Below are 16,931 nucleotides of genomic sequence, written 5' to 3' on the forward strand. Positions count from 1 at the left end.
GCATTTATCATGGACGGGTAGACTTTCAATAGGCAAAGAAAAAAAAATTTAGGTAGAAATATGCATGAAAAAACTTTAAGCCTATCTGGGAGAAACACCAGGTCAGGTTTGGCTCTACCACTATATATACATAAAGATTAAAAAAAAAAAATCACTGGAAGCCCAAGGTGAGCAAAGTATAGAGGGAGTAACTTAAGTTTTCAGAGCAGGAAAATATGCTTTTGGGGGTATTTTTTGAAAGTTAAAGAGCTGAATGTCTTGGACCAGGAGAAAGAGAATAGGGTGGCAGTTAAGGGACTCTGGCAGTTAACTGGACCACTTTCTCAACCTTTCAGGAGTTGGTAAGGTCAAAACTATTCATGTTATTTGCCTTTTTCAATCTCAATCTTTCAAGTTTCCAGACACTATATGACTTTTGTTTTCATACCAGATTAAATGTGGAAATAAATATGAGAGTCTAGGGGTCCTCTATTAAACCAGGTGGTAAAGACCTAAACCTGAAATACTGAGTTACATATTTTTATATGTGAAAATATAAAACAAGCTCACTTGTGTAATTTTTTGTAAAACAGTTACTTTTTCATTAGAAATGTTATTTATGTTAGCATGCATTGGTTTATGATTTTTTAATGAATTAAAATCTTATAGTCTGTTGTAACTTGCAATACATTATATATGATAGATATGTAATCAATATAAGTGAAAGTTGTTTGGGGTCCTCAAAAATTTTAATCATTATAAAGGGATCCTGACACCAAAAAGTTTCAGAACTTTCAGAGAGACTTAAGAGCATACAACAGAGTAATACTGATAAGAATGAAATGGTGAAAGAGACAAAGAATTCAAAAGTTTATGACTTAGGAGAATGACAAATTAAGAGAGAAGGAAATAAAAAAGATCAGAAAGTTTGGGAAAGGCAAAACTGACAAGAATTCAGCTCTACCAAGTAACAACATGTAAGAAAATGAAGTATTTGTAGGGTCTAAGATATAGTGTGATGGTCATTTTCAAGCAAAAGATACACATAAACATTACCATGAATATATCTTGGATCACTTGTCCCCAGTTCCTTGGTGGAAGGTTGTGGTAGCTTCTTCTGAAAATAGCTCTTAAATCAATAATTCTGTGAGCTTCCAGACTATATTTATTTTTATTAAGTGTTATTTTAATATTTTCTTACTCTTGGCTAAATTACTATAGACAATTAGAAAGAGGCAGTCTGGTATAGCTATAGGCGGACCAGACTGAAAAGACAGAATTCTCATTACTCATTTTCTCTGGAGTTTACACTCTTTTAATTTATACAATAAAAAGATATACAGGGTTGATCTATTAGGCTTCTTCAAATCTAAAATTTTATGAATCGGTTATCAACCCCCTTCTCATGAACTAAAAAATATACCCCAGCTTCCAGAAGAGTTATAGAACAAACCCAGATATTAGCTACTAAGTAGCAATACCTTTCTCAAGCGACTATATCTGTTGTTGTTCCTCTTTACAGTAAGTCCTAAATCCTAGTATTTTGTCAAAAAATATGACTTTATCTAGCTCATAGACTTCTTGATCTTGTAGATTTTAAGCATATACTGCTCTGACACTTCTATCCCCAGCAATTCTCCATCCAGTCAACACCTTTCCAGGCTAAGGAGTTCTACAGCAAGTGTTGTCATCAATCTTAAAAACCTCTTCATCCCACTGATCCTTTAAATTGCCCACTTCTAGAGTTTTAAGACTTTCTCCAACTCATGAGATTAAAGATGAATTAATTATTGTAGGCTGAATAATGTTAGGGGGAAAAAACCATTACTTCCCTAGGCTTTTTGGTCATAATATACCAGGTTGCTTTCATGCATTTACAAATCAGTTTATAGCAGTGCTTACCTTTCATTTCAATAGCAAAAGAACTATTTCCACTCCCTCCGAATGATGTTTTCTATAATACTCTACTATATAAAGCAGGCCATAAAGTGCAATTACCCTCAATGAGGTTGGTAAAGACCTAAAACCCCACAGACTTGGTCAGGCCCTGCCACTCCTTCACATCCCATCCACTGAAGGCCCTCAGGGTGCTCCCCAGGCAGCAAGGAGCACATCAGGAAGACCATCACTTTACGGCATCTTCAAAGATGCCACGATGCATGGAGGAGTCAGAGGTTCAAATGCAGGAAAATTACTTCAGAAAATCTCTTTACAGCAACATCAGTAACAACACATTACAAAAGTTGTTTTTTCTCAATTTACTCAAATGTACATAATATAAAACTTTTCACAGATGCATTTTAGGAAAATTGCCCTTTTAAGTAGTGGCTACAATACATGATATTAGGAATAATCACTGGTAATTCCTCCTATAATAGATGTCAGTAGAGTATAAGATATCAAACACACATCAACAGTGAAATGGATCAAGATTATTTTTTTATTGCACACTTGCTTACAAGTTTGCTGCTGTGGGAGGAGCTAAAAAGCTCAAGTGTTGTTAATTTCAGCCATATTTCATCAACCTCATTACAGCAGTGATTTGCCTGTATGTTCCCCGAGGCTTATTATTTTCCAGAAACATTAACCTTCGCAATTTGTCTAGGCGCTGGAGCAGATTTAACATTTGTTGTTTTAAAATTTTAACCACTCAGAAACAACCCGAACAGCATACTGTAAAGAAAACAGTGTTTCTGTCTGTTCATATAATCCAGGCTCAGAAAATCTGATTATGTAACATTGCAGAGGTAACTATAAACCAAACTTCCCCCACACTATTCAATTCTTGTATGTATAATTAAGTATTTACTTTAGAAAATTTTAACACCTTTAGGAACTGATTCTTTCACAATTAGGCTTTTTATAAGGTCTCCTCTCCCTATCAAAAAACAATCCCCACAATGACTCCTAATTTTATCTTAGACTAAGCTGCTCAGAATAGTTTTATTTCCTTTCCACAATACTCCACAGATCAATGCAAAATGGAGAAAGTGCTGTTCAAACAAATAATATGGCATTCAAACAGCTCAAGCTTTAAAAATCAGGCTAGAACCCAAAGCCTGATGGAAAAAGACACAAGAATGGAGACATAAAACTACTAATAGCAAACACAAAATTTTGACCATTAACAGATCAGAAGTAATGGCTGATGCTCCTACTTTAAGCTCATCAATGTCACACTAAAAAAAAAAAAAAAAGATATTTGGCAAAACTCTTCTAAATTATTTATCCCAAATGAAAGTTATTTTTAATCCATCACTCTTACATTTTACACTTTAATCACTCATGTTTTCCTTTTAAGACTATTCAGAAGAAATAGTTCTACTCAAGCTAATAAGTTTTTCCTCTCACACAGTTTTACATAAAAGGTTACTAAAATCACAATTCTGAAGAATTTCTTTTTAATCATACAAACATTATATACTTAAAATTCAGTAAAGAAATTATATCCTTTCATATTCTATCCAGAATGATCAGTTACCAAATTTGTATGAACTCTTTTTCCACAGCATTTACTTGTAACAATCAATTTATGAAACTTGTATCTCAACTCCATGGTGAACTAGCATCCATGCTTATTCCACATAGGTACTGCCAGTGGCCCCTGTGGTGTCCTTTCAACAACGACAAACTCATCAGGGTTGCCAAATGCTTCATAGAAAACCAACAAATCCTGTATTGCACGCTCCTCAATCTGAAAGGAGGAAGGGAAGAAAACTTGCTTTACTCTTTGAATTACCACTTTCTATGCCTGCAATACAGCACAATAGGTATCCTGCAAGGAGAAGGGCTGAGGCCTGAGCTACAGTAGTCAGATACCCACCTTTCTTTGATTTTAATCTTGAGCAGAAGGAAAAAGAAACTGAAGATAGCAGATGGAATCCATTCATTGCAATCTCTCATCCTGTGAGATACTTCCTGTCATTGCACAAGTTGTCTAGCTCTTTGAGCTCTTTAGGACGATGAGTCTCGTCTGTTTCCTAAGCCTGGCTCTCTGGTTTTCAGCTAAGTCTATGGAATCTTGGTGTCTCTCAAATAAGTTCTGTTCTCCTTAAGTCAGCCTGGCTGGGTGTCTGTGGCTTACAACCTATCAACTCTGACTGATACAGAAGCCAGATGGAGAGCTAGGGAAGGCCAGCTCTCTACTGGTCACTTTCAAAAACTAAAACAGTCCAAAGCATCACCAGTGCTAAAAATATTAGCTTTACACAATTTAATTTTTATTATCCTGAATACCTTCAATTAATACTTGCTGAATGCTTCAGTTTTGTTTTACACTACATTTACATTTTACTGTGCTAAATACACATGCACCTCTGCAAAGCAAATAGAATTTTCTTAAGACCTAAGAATGAAATACAGTATATAGTTCTTACCCTGAAATAAACCCAAACAGGCATGTTACTTACCTGAATCAAAGCCAAGGGCTTCTCTCGGCTTCTGATAAGAGCTGCTTCCTGCTGTAGCTCTTCTTCTACGATAGACGCGAAAGTGACTGGTGCTACCATGGAAGGAACGGTCAGTGAAGAAGACAGCCAGGGACTGAAAGAATAGGAATAATGAGCTTTCAGTCATCTTGCCAAATTTTTGCACATAATATCTCCCCTGAAATACTCTTTACCAGGGTTGCATTGTCTCCTCGTGACCTAGAACATAAGGGGACCTGGAAGCTTCTGCATTCAAATGTAACAGAATGACGAGGTGAGAAAGAGAAACAGGGAGAACTGATATTTTATTTGAATCAGGGCTGTAAGGTTTGGAAACACCAAAAAGTGGAACAGAGCAAAGCAATATAACAGAAAGAGGACTCAAACTGTAGAGCAGCGTATTCAGATAATACATTTCTATTGATACCATTCTCAACTCTTAGTGTTCTCTCCCAGTGCCAAACCAAGTCTAGCTTTGAGGTCCCAAAGCTGATCAATTAACCTTACTTAGGACTGTCTGGAAGTGGTACATCTGAAATGTGGTTGCCTTCTCGTCCTGGGGAACCATGAGTAGAACATCTGCAAAACAAATGCCAAAACTGGAGATTAAAGCTTTTAGTAACATTAGTAAAATTGCTTATTAATAGAAATACAGAGAAGAATTGCAAGGCTCTGACTCGAGATAAATTAATTTATGAAGTCAGACTTACCTTTGAAATTGTAAATAAAACAACAAAAATCTCTAGATAATTATAAAATTATGTGTATAAAATATCATGGGGGAAGATCTTACAAGATATTGGGTCTGTTCTTCAGAAACAGAGTCACAAATGTAGAAAACAAACTTTATGGTTAGCAGGGGGAAATGGGGTAGGCAAAGGATAAACTGGGATTGATATCTACACTACTATATATAAAAGAGATAACCGAGAAGGACTTACTATGTAGCACAAGGAGCTTTACTCAATACTTTGTAATGATCTATATGGGAAAAGAATCTAAAAGAGTGGGTGTATGTACAATCGATTCACTTTGCTGTATACTTGAACTAACACAACACTAAATCAACTACACTCTCCAAAAAAGGTCTGTTTCTTTCTAATAACATTCATATAGCCAATTTATTATTTAAAAAAAAACACATTAGGAAATAGACAACTCTATGAAGACTGTTTTACATTAATAACATTTTATGAATAAAAGTGACAGATTAGCACGAAGTTTCAAAATATATAAAAACACAATGGTCAGCAGCCAAATTTTGTGAGGGACTCTAACAGACAGTATAAATACTGTGAGCAAGAAAAATACAGAAAATGCTTTGATACCCCAGAGATTATAGATAGGACAGAAATTTGTTTTATTCAGATACAGCTGACATACAATGTTGATTACTGCTTACTGCTGTCCAGCAAACTGATTCAGTTATACATATCTATATATTCAGTTTTTTAGAAACACTGTTTTCCATTATGGTTTTTCATAGGACACGGAATACAGTTTTCTGTGTTATACAGTGGGCCCTTGTTGTTTATCCATTCTGTATGTAAAGCTTACACCTGCTAACCCCAACCTCTCACACCATCCTTTCCCCACCCCCCTTCTCCTTGGGAGCCACAAGTTTGTTTTCTATGTCTGAGGGTCTGTTTCTGTTTCATGGATAGGTTCGTTTCTGTCATACTTTAGATTCCACATATAAGTGATATCATATGATATTTCTCCTCTGTCTGTTTTACTTCACTTAGTATGATAATCTCTAGGTCCATCCATGTTGCCGCAAATGGCATTATTTCCTTCTTTTTTATGGCCGAGTAGAATTCGGTTGTATCTATGTACCGTATCTTCTTTATCCTTTCCCCTGTAGATAAGACATTTAGGTTGCTTCCGTGTCTTGGCTATTGTGAACAGTGCTGCTAGGAGCACAGGGGTGGCATGTACTTTTTTGAATACAGTTTTGTTCAGATATATGCCCAGGAGTGGGGCTGCTGTGGTAATTCTGCTTTCAGTTTGCTGAGGAGCCTCAATACACTGGCCACACCAACTTACATTCCCACCAAAAGTGTAGGAGGACTCCCTTTATTCCACATCCTCTCCAGCATTTGTTATCTGTAGACCTTTTAATGATAGCCACTCTGGCTGGTATGAGGTGGCACCTCATTATATTTTTTATTTGTATTTCTCTAATAATTAGCAGTATTGAGCATCCTTTTGTGTGCCTTCTGGCCATCTGTATGTTTGCCCGTTTTTATCTTGGTGAGTTTTATGAGTTGTTTATATATTTTGGAAATTAAGCCCTCATCAGTTGCATAGTTGGCAAATATTTTCCCCCATTTCATAGATGATCTTTTCATTTTCTTTATGGTTTCCTTTGCTGTGCACGAGGTTTTTTTTTTTTTTTTTATTTCTACTGCTTTGGGAGGCTGATCTAAGAAAACATTGGTATGTTTATGTCAGAGAATGTCTTGCTTAAGTTCTCTTCTAGGAGTTCTATGGTATAATGTCTTACATTCAAGTCTTAAGTCACTTTGAGTTTATTTTGTGTATTTTTGTGTATGGGGAGAGCGTGTGTTCTAACTTCACTGATTCACATATGGCTGAGAGAACAGAAATGTAAAACACACTAAGAACTCACAAACTAGATGAGGAACCATGATACAAAATGACATAACAGAAAAGAATTTAAGAAAACAAACTTAAAGGTCTACTGACTGTAAAGATTAAAACAACCAAATAGATTTGGTCATCTGAGAAGGCCTCACAGAAAAGACGATAAAAAGGGTATAGAATGAGGGAGGTAAGAAGCATTCCTGTAAGGAGAGAAATGAACAAAGGAACTATGTGAGCACCCTAGCTGTGGAGTTTTATGCTTAGAAAGATACCTAGAAATTACTTAGATTAATCGACTGCCCTCATTCAGCAATAAGCAAACTAAGGTCTCGATGGGCTTTACAACAGAAACTCAAACAGAACATGAATAAACGGGGCCTAAAATACTGACTTTCTGATTCATTTATGCACGTTTATTGGGTATATGTCAGTACTATGGTACTGAAAATCACGCTAAAACCCAGTTCTCTTCACTCTGGTAGAAGATTTTTTTAAAGGTATTTAAGTAATGATAAAGCAATGTGAGAGTGGATAATTGATATTTACATCAATATATACAAAGTACTATGGATTCAAGGGAGAAATTACATAATATGGAGAAGGGTATATACACTATTGGCTTCACTGAGGAAATGACATTAAAGCTGACTCGGAGAGCGGCACTGGGATGGGGGTTGGCTGTACAAATACATGAAACAGTTCAAGACTGTTGGCTTAAGTAAAGGTGGGTTCTCTTCAATGAACTGAATGACTGGATTAAGAGATTAAGAGGGAAATAAAGTTAAAACGAAACAGGGTCAGAGTACAAATGCACTAAGAACTAAAATGTTTAAACCTGATGTGTGTGGGCAAACAAATTTACTGAATCTATTTTCATATACATTATCGCAGTTAATCTTTCTAATACTCTGAAGAAAGCATGTATTGCTCTTATTATATTGATGAGGAAACTATTAAAAATACTCAAAGAATATTCGATAATTTGCCTGATTAGCAAGCTGGGTAAATGGTAAAGACAGAACTCAAATCCAGGCTTTTTTCACTCAAAATATAGAGTATTTTCCATACACTGTAGCACAGAATACAGTCCATTACAAGGTCTTCTAATTCTTTAAGGACTGATTCAACTATCACCTTTTCTCTCTGCAAACAGAACTGAATATAAGGACTACAGTATCTTGTATAGGTCTTGTTAAGGCCAATCAATCAAAACTTACTTAACATTATATAATTTATAAAGTACTATCATACGAATTACCTGATATAATCCTTGTAACAAACCCATATGATAGGCATTACTGCTCTCATTTCAGAAAGGTTCACACTGGACTGCTATAAGAATTATACCCAACTCAAATCTGTTTTGTAAGATGTTAAAATTTTTTTCATCAATGATTTTCCAGTGGATAACATTATTAATTATAAATTTACTCAAACATCTTTATCAAAATTTCATCGTAGAATGAAGTAAAATTGCTAAATAGAGCTATGACTAAACAAATACGAAAAGAGTATAAGCTTTCCAATGATAAATAACAGCATTATTAAGCCTCAGGTATTTGCAGCATAGAAACAGACATCCCAACAGATAATCTTATAAAATTTAGCCTTCTGGAAATAAAAGCAACATAAAAGGGCTGGCTAAAATCTTTCAAAGATTTTTGTTCAAACTGAGGAACATTAATCTTGCCAAATTTAGACTTCAAGAGAAACACTTACTTTTTGCTCGCGTGGTTGACAATTATTTTTTTTTATGGTTGACAATTATTAAAAATAATTTTGTATAATCGCAATTACAAAGATTTTATATAAAATTAGAGCTGATATAATGATTTTATCTCACATGTAGTTTTCCTTACTAATTAGAAATGCAGATCACATTTTCTTCCTAGAAGCACCCTTTTAAGGGGGTATTTAAGTGAAAGGAAAATGAAAGAAAACACATTAAAATGAAAAAGAACACAGAAGTAACAAACAAACAAAAAGTACATAAACCTCTCTTTTTACATCAGTAAGTAACTTTGCCATTCTTTTATTAGCTCCCTAGCCTGGGGGTGGGGGATGATCACATTTTCTATAATTAAGACAAGAATGTATTATTTGTGGAATGAGCCCTCCATCCCTGCCACTGAGTCCCTAAAGTATTCCTGTCTTCTTGCTCTAATTCCCACTATTTCCTCTCTTTATACTGCCCTTTCTCCTCTCTTCTTTTAAAAATCCCATAAATATATGGCCATTTGATCATTATGTTATGTTACGATAAATAATCATTTAAACATATAGCCATAAACATAATGATCAAAATATTTGAGATTGAACAGGAAAAGTGTTTATGAACTAATACTCAAACTTTTCCTCTTCAATGAAGTTTTTCTGGACAGCTCTAGCCCGTGGTCATTTTCCCTTCTCTGAACCACGCATACAGCATACAGTCATATATTTCCGTGTGACTTCTTTAACACTGTTATATTACACTGTATTTTTGTTCTGTCAGTTAACTTCCATGTATGCATATTTAGACTTACCAACCAGATTTCAAACATACTTCAGACTGGGTCTGTGTATTATACTTTTATATATATACCCAAGAGAGACCAGCAGAATACATATATCAAGTGTCCCATAATCTGGTGAATTAATAAATATTCTACTTTATCTGTTATGTATTACTTCCTAAAATACAGCTCTCTTAATGGTAACATATTTTCTATGATGAAATTAAAAATGAAATCAAAGCTGTTTTCTTTCTCAGTGACCAGAAGACAAAAAACTACTTAAAACATTAACTTCCACTTGCCAAACACCCAAGCTATGGATAGCAAGATACTATCATACATTCCTTTAACTAAAATATCTAAAGCACTGTAACATCACACACTACTTTTCACATTTAATAGCCTGATGTTATAGCACACCCTAGCGATCAACTATGAAACCACACATCCTTAATATTTTAAAAGATAAACAGTATCTATCCAAAGAAAATTAGAAAATTTTAAAAATACATTCAATATTTAAAATGTAAAAATGTTACAAAACAATCTTAACATTCACACCTTGACATTTATACATCCAGGGCAAACAATATAGCTCATTACATTAAAAACAAATGCTACTTGAAGTAAGAGCTACAATTTTGTTTCATTTATTCTTCCCCTCCGTTCACCAGATGACCACTAAACACCTACTACACACTAGGAAACATTCTAATCAGTGATAAGCAAAAGTCAATCTTCCTTGCTCTCACTGAACATACAGCTGAACACAGACATTAAAAGACTAGTATTTGAAAATACTGGGCTTCCCTGGTGGCTCAGTGGTAAAGAAACCACCTGCCAATACAGGAGACAAAAGAGACACAGTTCAATCCCTGGGTCAGGAAGATTCCCTGCAGGAGGAAATGGCAACCCACTCCAATATTCTTGCCTGGGAAATCCCACGGACACAGGAGCCTGGTGGGCTGCAATCCATGGGGTCACAAAAGAGTCGGACACGACTCAGTGACTAAACAACAATTCAAAAACAGTAAACAAAGAATCACACCAACAGTAAGTTTACGATAGTTCCCATGTTATCTACAGGAATGCATTCCTAGTCCCCTAGTGGATGCCTGAAACTGCGGATGGTACTGAACCTTATACACACACTGTTTTTTTTCCCCCATACATACATACATACCTATGGTAAAGTTTAATTTCTGAATTAGGCACAGTAAGAAACTTGCAACAATAATAGAACAATTATATAACAATATAGTGTAATAAAAGTTATGTGAACGTGCTCTCTGGCTCTTTCAAAATATCTTAGCGAAACATAATGCCTTTTACTTCTATGTTCTAAAGTATGATAGCAAAACTAGCATGAATATTTCATGGGTAGAAGATTCATTTATAGCATAATCGTAGCACCCTAAGGACAATTTTTTTTTTCTCCTTACTAGGTTGAGAACTTTCCACTTTTTTTTTTTTCACTTGAAGCTTTCATTTAAATGGCTTCTCTTTGGCATATTTGAATTGTCAACATCACTACTCTTGTGCTTCGGGGCTGTTATTAAGTAAAATAAAGATGACTTGAACATAAGCATCGTGAAGCCCCAACAACTGATCCGATAACTGAGACAGCTACTGAGTGACTTACGGGCAGGGCACACTGGACAAACGGGTGATTCGTGTCCTCGGTAAAACGGTAAAATGGATCAGGCAAATGGTCAGGATGGAGAGCGACTTCATCACGCTACTCAGAACAGTGCAGAATTTACAACTAAAAAAATTGTTTGCTTCTGAAATTTTCCATTTAATATTTTCACACTAGAGCTCACAGCAGGTATTTTCACACTAGAGCTCACAGCAGGTAACCAAAACCATGTAAAGGAAAACGGCAGACAAGGGTACTCCTCAGACTGTGGTGAATGTGACAAGCGAGAAGAGCCACGAGGGCATTAACAGGAAACTGGCCCAGTGAGAGAAGTCAGGCTTCTTCAACGCATTGACTGAACAGAGACTGGAAGAAGTGAGTCAGCAAGTCAAAAGGCAGTCAAGTGGGAAGAGGCAACTGGCATCTGAGAAACTACAAGGTCAAGGCTAAAGTACAGAGATCATGTTAAAAACTAAAGAGGTTGACAGGAGCTAGACTGTATCAGCCTTGAGGGCCATATAAGAATTCTAGCTTTTATCCTACGAGGTAAGATTTGCATTTAAAAATACACAAACACTAGCCAAATATGCCATAGAGAAGGATAAAAGGCTATATGGCAAGACTTGTTAGGCGGCTTATTCAGACGGCCCAGGTAAAAGATTACAGTAGTCTAAATGAGGGTGGTGGCAGTGGAGATAGTTAATACACAAATGGATATAATACTAAAGAGCTATAACTGGCATGTGCTGCTGACAGACTGGATACTGCTGAGGAAGATGATCATGTAAAACTTGCGAATGACATTTACTCAGGAAATCAAGAATAGGCTGGGTTTATGTTTTGCCTGTATTTTGGCTTTTATGAGAAGGCTATGAGGAAAATGTTCAGTTTGGTTCGGGACATAAAAGTTTAAGGTATTTCTGAACATCCAAATAGGATGGCAATATCAAAGAAGGCAGATGGAGACCTAAGTCTGAAGCTCACATGACAGATGTGAACAGGCAATTTAACTTTGAGTCTTTCATGTATAGCTGATAACTGAACAGAGAAACTCATGAAACAACACAGAACATAAGTGAAATGAGAAGATAACCTATAAGTGAACTTCAAGTATGATGAGTCATATAAAAAGCCCATGGTGTTGGCAATATGGAGGCTACTTCCGAATTTAGCCTGAACTGTTTCAGTTTAGTTGTGGGACTGGAAGCCAGAAAAAGTAAGTGGGCAATGACAGCTCTTTTGAGAAATCTGGCTGTGAAGGAAGCAGGGAATGGGGAACAACAGGACAATTCTGGAAGAAAGTAAGGAGGCTGAGTGAAGGATTGACTTTCCTCGCCACCTCCCCACCCACCACCACTCCACATGTGAGATACCTGTGCATATTCAAAACCAAATGGGAAGAATCTACTTAAAAGGAAAACACTGAACATCCATAAGAAAAAGAGAGACAGTTAATAATTTAAGCCTTCATTAGTGGGCCTGGGTTAAGATACAAGCACAGGTATAAATCGAACCCGCGTCTCTTATGTCTCCTGCATTAGCAGGCAGATTCTTTACCGTGAGCCACCAGGGAAGCCCGTAATGACTTTAGAAGATCCTAATTGAAATAAATGGGCTTCCCTGGTGGTTCAGTGATGAAAGAATCCGCCTGCCAGTGCAGGAGACATGGATTCAATCCCTGGGTCGGGAAGATCCTCTGGAGGAGGGCATGGCAATCCACTCTAGTATATCTTGCCTGGAGAATCCCATGGACAGGGGAGCCTGGCAGACTACATACAGTCCATGGGGTTGCAAGAGTCAGACATGATTTAGAAACTGAACAACAGTGAAAATAAATACTATACAATTAAAACATGAGAAATAAATTGAATATCGAGGCTGATAAACTTCCTCTTCATAATGTGTTGTCACTTTTGTATAAGGTTGGTCTTCTCTTTTGGACTAAGTTCTGTATGAGCAGGGGCTATGTTAATTTTGTTCACCACTGTAACTCTATTATCTACTATAATGTCTGATACACATCAGCTAATATATGTTAATATTAAGACATCTTACATTGCACCCAATTTGTATTTATGAGCCTATCACAATAGCTTTAATATTCCCTTAATCAAACATAAACATTATATAAAAAGGTTTATCTGTTTTACACATTAGAGTTCGAATTAAGATTTTTGTTTTAAAATAACATTACATTGCCAAAAGTATTTGAAAAGTTAGATACAGATCATGACTTCTTTAGATCCCTTCTAATCTGATTTTCTGTACTGTAAGTAAAAGGCTCAAAAACTACAGTCACAAATATACATATCTGTAACAAGAAAGCCAATTACAAAAACAACAAAGCTATGTTTAAACAGTTCATCTAAACCTGCACTTTCCAGGTCGTTAGGAGACTCTGGCCTTCCTCAGGAGCTGCTTACAGGACAGGTAAGGTGACAGTAAAGCAGTATGTTTCCTAGACCCCTCTCTTCACTCCAGTCAGAGAAGTTTATATTACCTGTTTGATATGTTACAATTGGACGAAAGATCTGATTTTTAAAAAGGAGTTGAGGGGGAATCTGACAATCAAAAACTTTAATCATTATGAAAAAATTATTAATCTGGCTACAACTAACATTTTTAATTAATTTTTATTTTGTCTAAAACATTCTAGGGAGTATAATATATAGGAGATGTCATATTAGCAGAAATAAGGTAAAAAAGAAAACTCCATTTAGTCAACCTACTTGAAACAGTTTTTCCTTCCAACATTGGCCTAATGCCCCAAGAATGTTTGTTCCCTTTTGAATGATAATTAAAAGAGAATTTACATACCATGGTGCAGAAACTTTTTAAAATACCACTTTTAATCTATGTTTAGATTTTCATGTAGGCATTTATAATATGAAACATGTTTTTAAAATACATTGGACTTTGACAACTAGTATCAAAAACGGCTAGAGAAAAAGATGGAAATACCTAAACAGACTCAAAAAAACTTGGATGCATCTCAAAATGGATGCTAAGTGAAAGAGATTTTTTAAAAAGCATGTGCAGAATGATTCCACTGATATAATAAAACTACAGAATATAAAAGTTAATCCATAATGACAGAATCAGGTTAGTAGCTGCAAGGAGACAGGATGGGGAAGGACTGTAAAGGAGCATGAAGAGACTTTTGAGAACAGTGGTTAATAGTCACCAACCTGAATAGCTGGTGATGATGGTTTCACAAAGGTATACATATGCCAAACTTCAAACTGTATACTTTAAATATATATAGTTTACTGTAAGCCACTTATCAAAACATATCTTAAAAATAAACATGTTAATTTTGAATGTAAAAAGAATGTATAAAAACCTGCCTTATAAATTTTTAAAGATTATTTCAGAACATAAAACCACTATAAGAACATTTAAAGGTAGGAAAATATTTTACCTTAAAACTTTTGGAGACTGGGAATTTTCAATTCCTTTAAAACAAACTTTTTTGACATGATCTCCTGAGCTCTGGCCAGTAACAGATTTTTTTTCTTCTACTAAGAAATCCCGGAATGACTTGGATGAAATTGAATGTTGAGAAGATACCCTGTAGAAGACAACAAAGATAATGGAAAAACATTCATTTTTCTTAAAAGGCTGTTGCTGAAAGTGACGAGGGGACAATGAAGTGAATATATACCAAAAATTTTAGTGATATAATTACAGTTTTCAGTGTGATGTTGGATTTTTGCTGTCAATTATAGACTAATGAAAACTGTGATAAGAAAAAACAATCAATGGAGATCAACATGGGTGATAGCCCAGATGCTGAAATTAACAATGCTTTTAAAAACAGTATTATAACTATGCCTCAGATAACAACGAAAAATATGGTTAGAATAAATAAGCAAGCTCAGCAGAAGGAAAGTGTCTATCAAAAAGACACTATGAAAAAAGAAAACAGAAATTCAAAGACTTTAATATTCAACAACAAAATTCACTGGAGGGGTGTAACAGCAAGATTGGAAAAGTCTAAACTGGAAGATAAATTTTTTCAATCTTTTCTTCTGATTAAAAATGTTTTATTGATTTAAGTCAGTCATGGTGACTTAAGGTAATATTAAAAGTAACTGGAGAACCAGAAGGACAGGAGATAGGGCAGATAAAAATATCCCAAGAAAACAATGGCCACCTCCAAATCTGGTGAAATCCATAATGTGAAAGAACTCAAGAATTTTAGCCAACCCCAAAGAAGAAAAATGTAAAAAAGAACATATTTAGACACATAGTGGGCAAACTGCTAAAAACTAGAGATCAAAAAAGAAATCTTAAAAACAGCCACAGAAATCCAACACAGTATGAAAACACCTGGCTTATTTATTAGAATGAAAGTCAAAAGAGAAACATCTTTAATGTGATGGGGAAAGGGCGTCCCCCCACTTAATTACATTAAAAAGAGCATTAACCAACCTAAGCCATAATGGATTCCTGACCCAAATGACCATAAACACTGGTTGTTTTAAGCTACTGTTTAAGGTAATTGGTTACAAAGCAATAGATAATACAAGATAACAATTTCAAAGGACAATAAAGAAATATTAAAAATAACTATGCAAATAAATTTCACAATTTATAAGAAATGGACATACCCTAATCAAAGATAACAAAAAATAAAATAGAAAATCTGTATAGACCTGTATCTAAACAATTGAATTAATCCCACCAGATTTTTACTGTAGAAACTAACAAATTGATTCTAAAATTTGTATGAGAATAGAAAAACCTAGATTAGCTAATGCTGTCTTAAAAAAGAAATATAAAACTGGAAGGAGATAAAATAAGTTACTGTAATCAAGACTGTGGTATTGACCTAATTATTAACAGATCAATGGAACAGATTAGAGACCTCAGTAACAGACCCTCATGTGGTAGTCACTTTACTTTCAATAACAGAATTGCCAGAGCAAACAAGTGGGAAAAAGTGTTTTTTATAGAAGAAAATAAAAAGGCCTTTATTTCACACCATACCCCCCAAATTATTTCAAGATGAATTATAGACCTAATGTAAAAGCTAAATTCCCTGGAAGAAAATTGAATTACAGACTTAATGTAAAAGCTAAATGTCCCAGAAGAAAACAGATTATCTTCGTAACTTGGTGGCAAGCAAAGGTTTCTTCAGACATAACCAGCAATAACCATCAAATCAAGGAATGATAAATTAGACTTAAGCAAATCAAAAACTTCTGCTCATTAGAAGATATCATTAACTGACTGAGATATGAAGGAAGACCTAAGAAAACAAAAAATATCTGTAAAACATACATCTGACAAAGAACTTTTTTTTTTGGACAAGCCAAATCTAAGATTTATATAAATGTGGTTGACATTAAAAATAATTCTGAATAAAAAGAACAAAATCAGAGAAACTGCACTATCTGATTTTAAAATGTATAAAAGATATCATCAACAAGTCAGTCTATATGGGCATAAACACATGCACATAAGTCATGAAACTGAGTGGGCTCCAGGATTAGACCTACACATACACGGTCAACTGAGTTCCACCAAAACTGCCAAGTTAACAAAATAGAGCAAAGACAACCTTTTCAATAAGTTCTGCTGAAACAACTAGTTATCTGCATGAGGAAATAAAAATCTTGCCCTGTACCTTACCCACATACAAAGAGACACTTGATCACAAAAGCTAAACTAAGGAAACATCTACATCAAAACAAAAAATGTTTGTAACCTTAGTTAAAGACATGGAGATGCTAATACCATCTCCTTCCTTATAGAGGTTGTTATATGGATCAAATGTTA

At 35.1% G+C, this 16,931-nt stretch overlaps 1 protein-coding gene across 1 annotated transcript in view; it reads right to left on the reverse strand.

Moving 5' to 3' along the window:
- Nucleotides 1-2,222: 2,222 nt before the first annotated feature.
- IBTK (inhibitor of Bruton tyrosine kinase) overlaps nt 2,223-16,931 on the reverse strand; it is a 98,214-nt gene continuing 83,505 nt past the window's right edge. The window contains exons 26-29 of the mRNA XM_020913943.2: nt 14,569-14,718; nt 4,914-4,985; nt 4,389-4,521; nt 2,223-3,673 (exon numbers count right to left, since the gene is read on the reverse strand). Of these exons, the coding sequence (XP_020769602.2) occupies nt 3,542-3,673; nt 4,389-4,521; nt 4,914-4,985; nt 14,569-14,718 (487 nt within the window). The 3' untranslated portion in view covers nt 2,223-3,541. The remainder of the gene's footprint in view (nt 3,674-4,388; nt 4,522-4,913; nt 4,986-14,568; nt 14,719-16,931) is intronic.

This window comes from Odocoileus virginianus, chromosome 19 (genome assembly GCF_023699985.2).
Source record: "Odocoileus virginianus isolate 20LAN1187 ecotype Illinois chromosome 19, Ovbor_1.2, whole genome shotgun sequence".
NCBI lineage: Eukaryota > Metazoa > Chordata > Mammalia > Artiodactyla > Cervidae > Odocoileus > Odocoileus virginianus.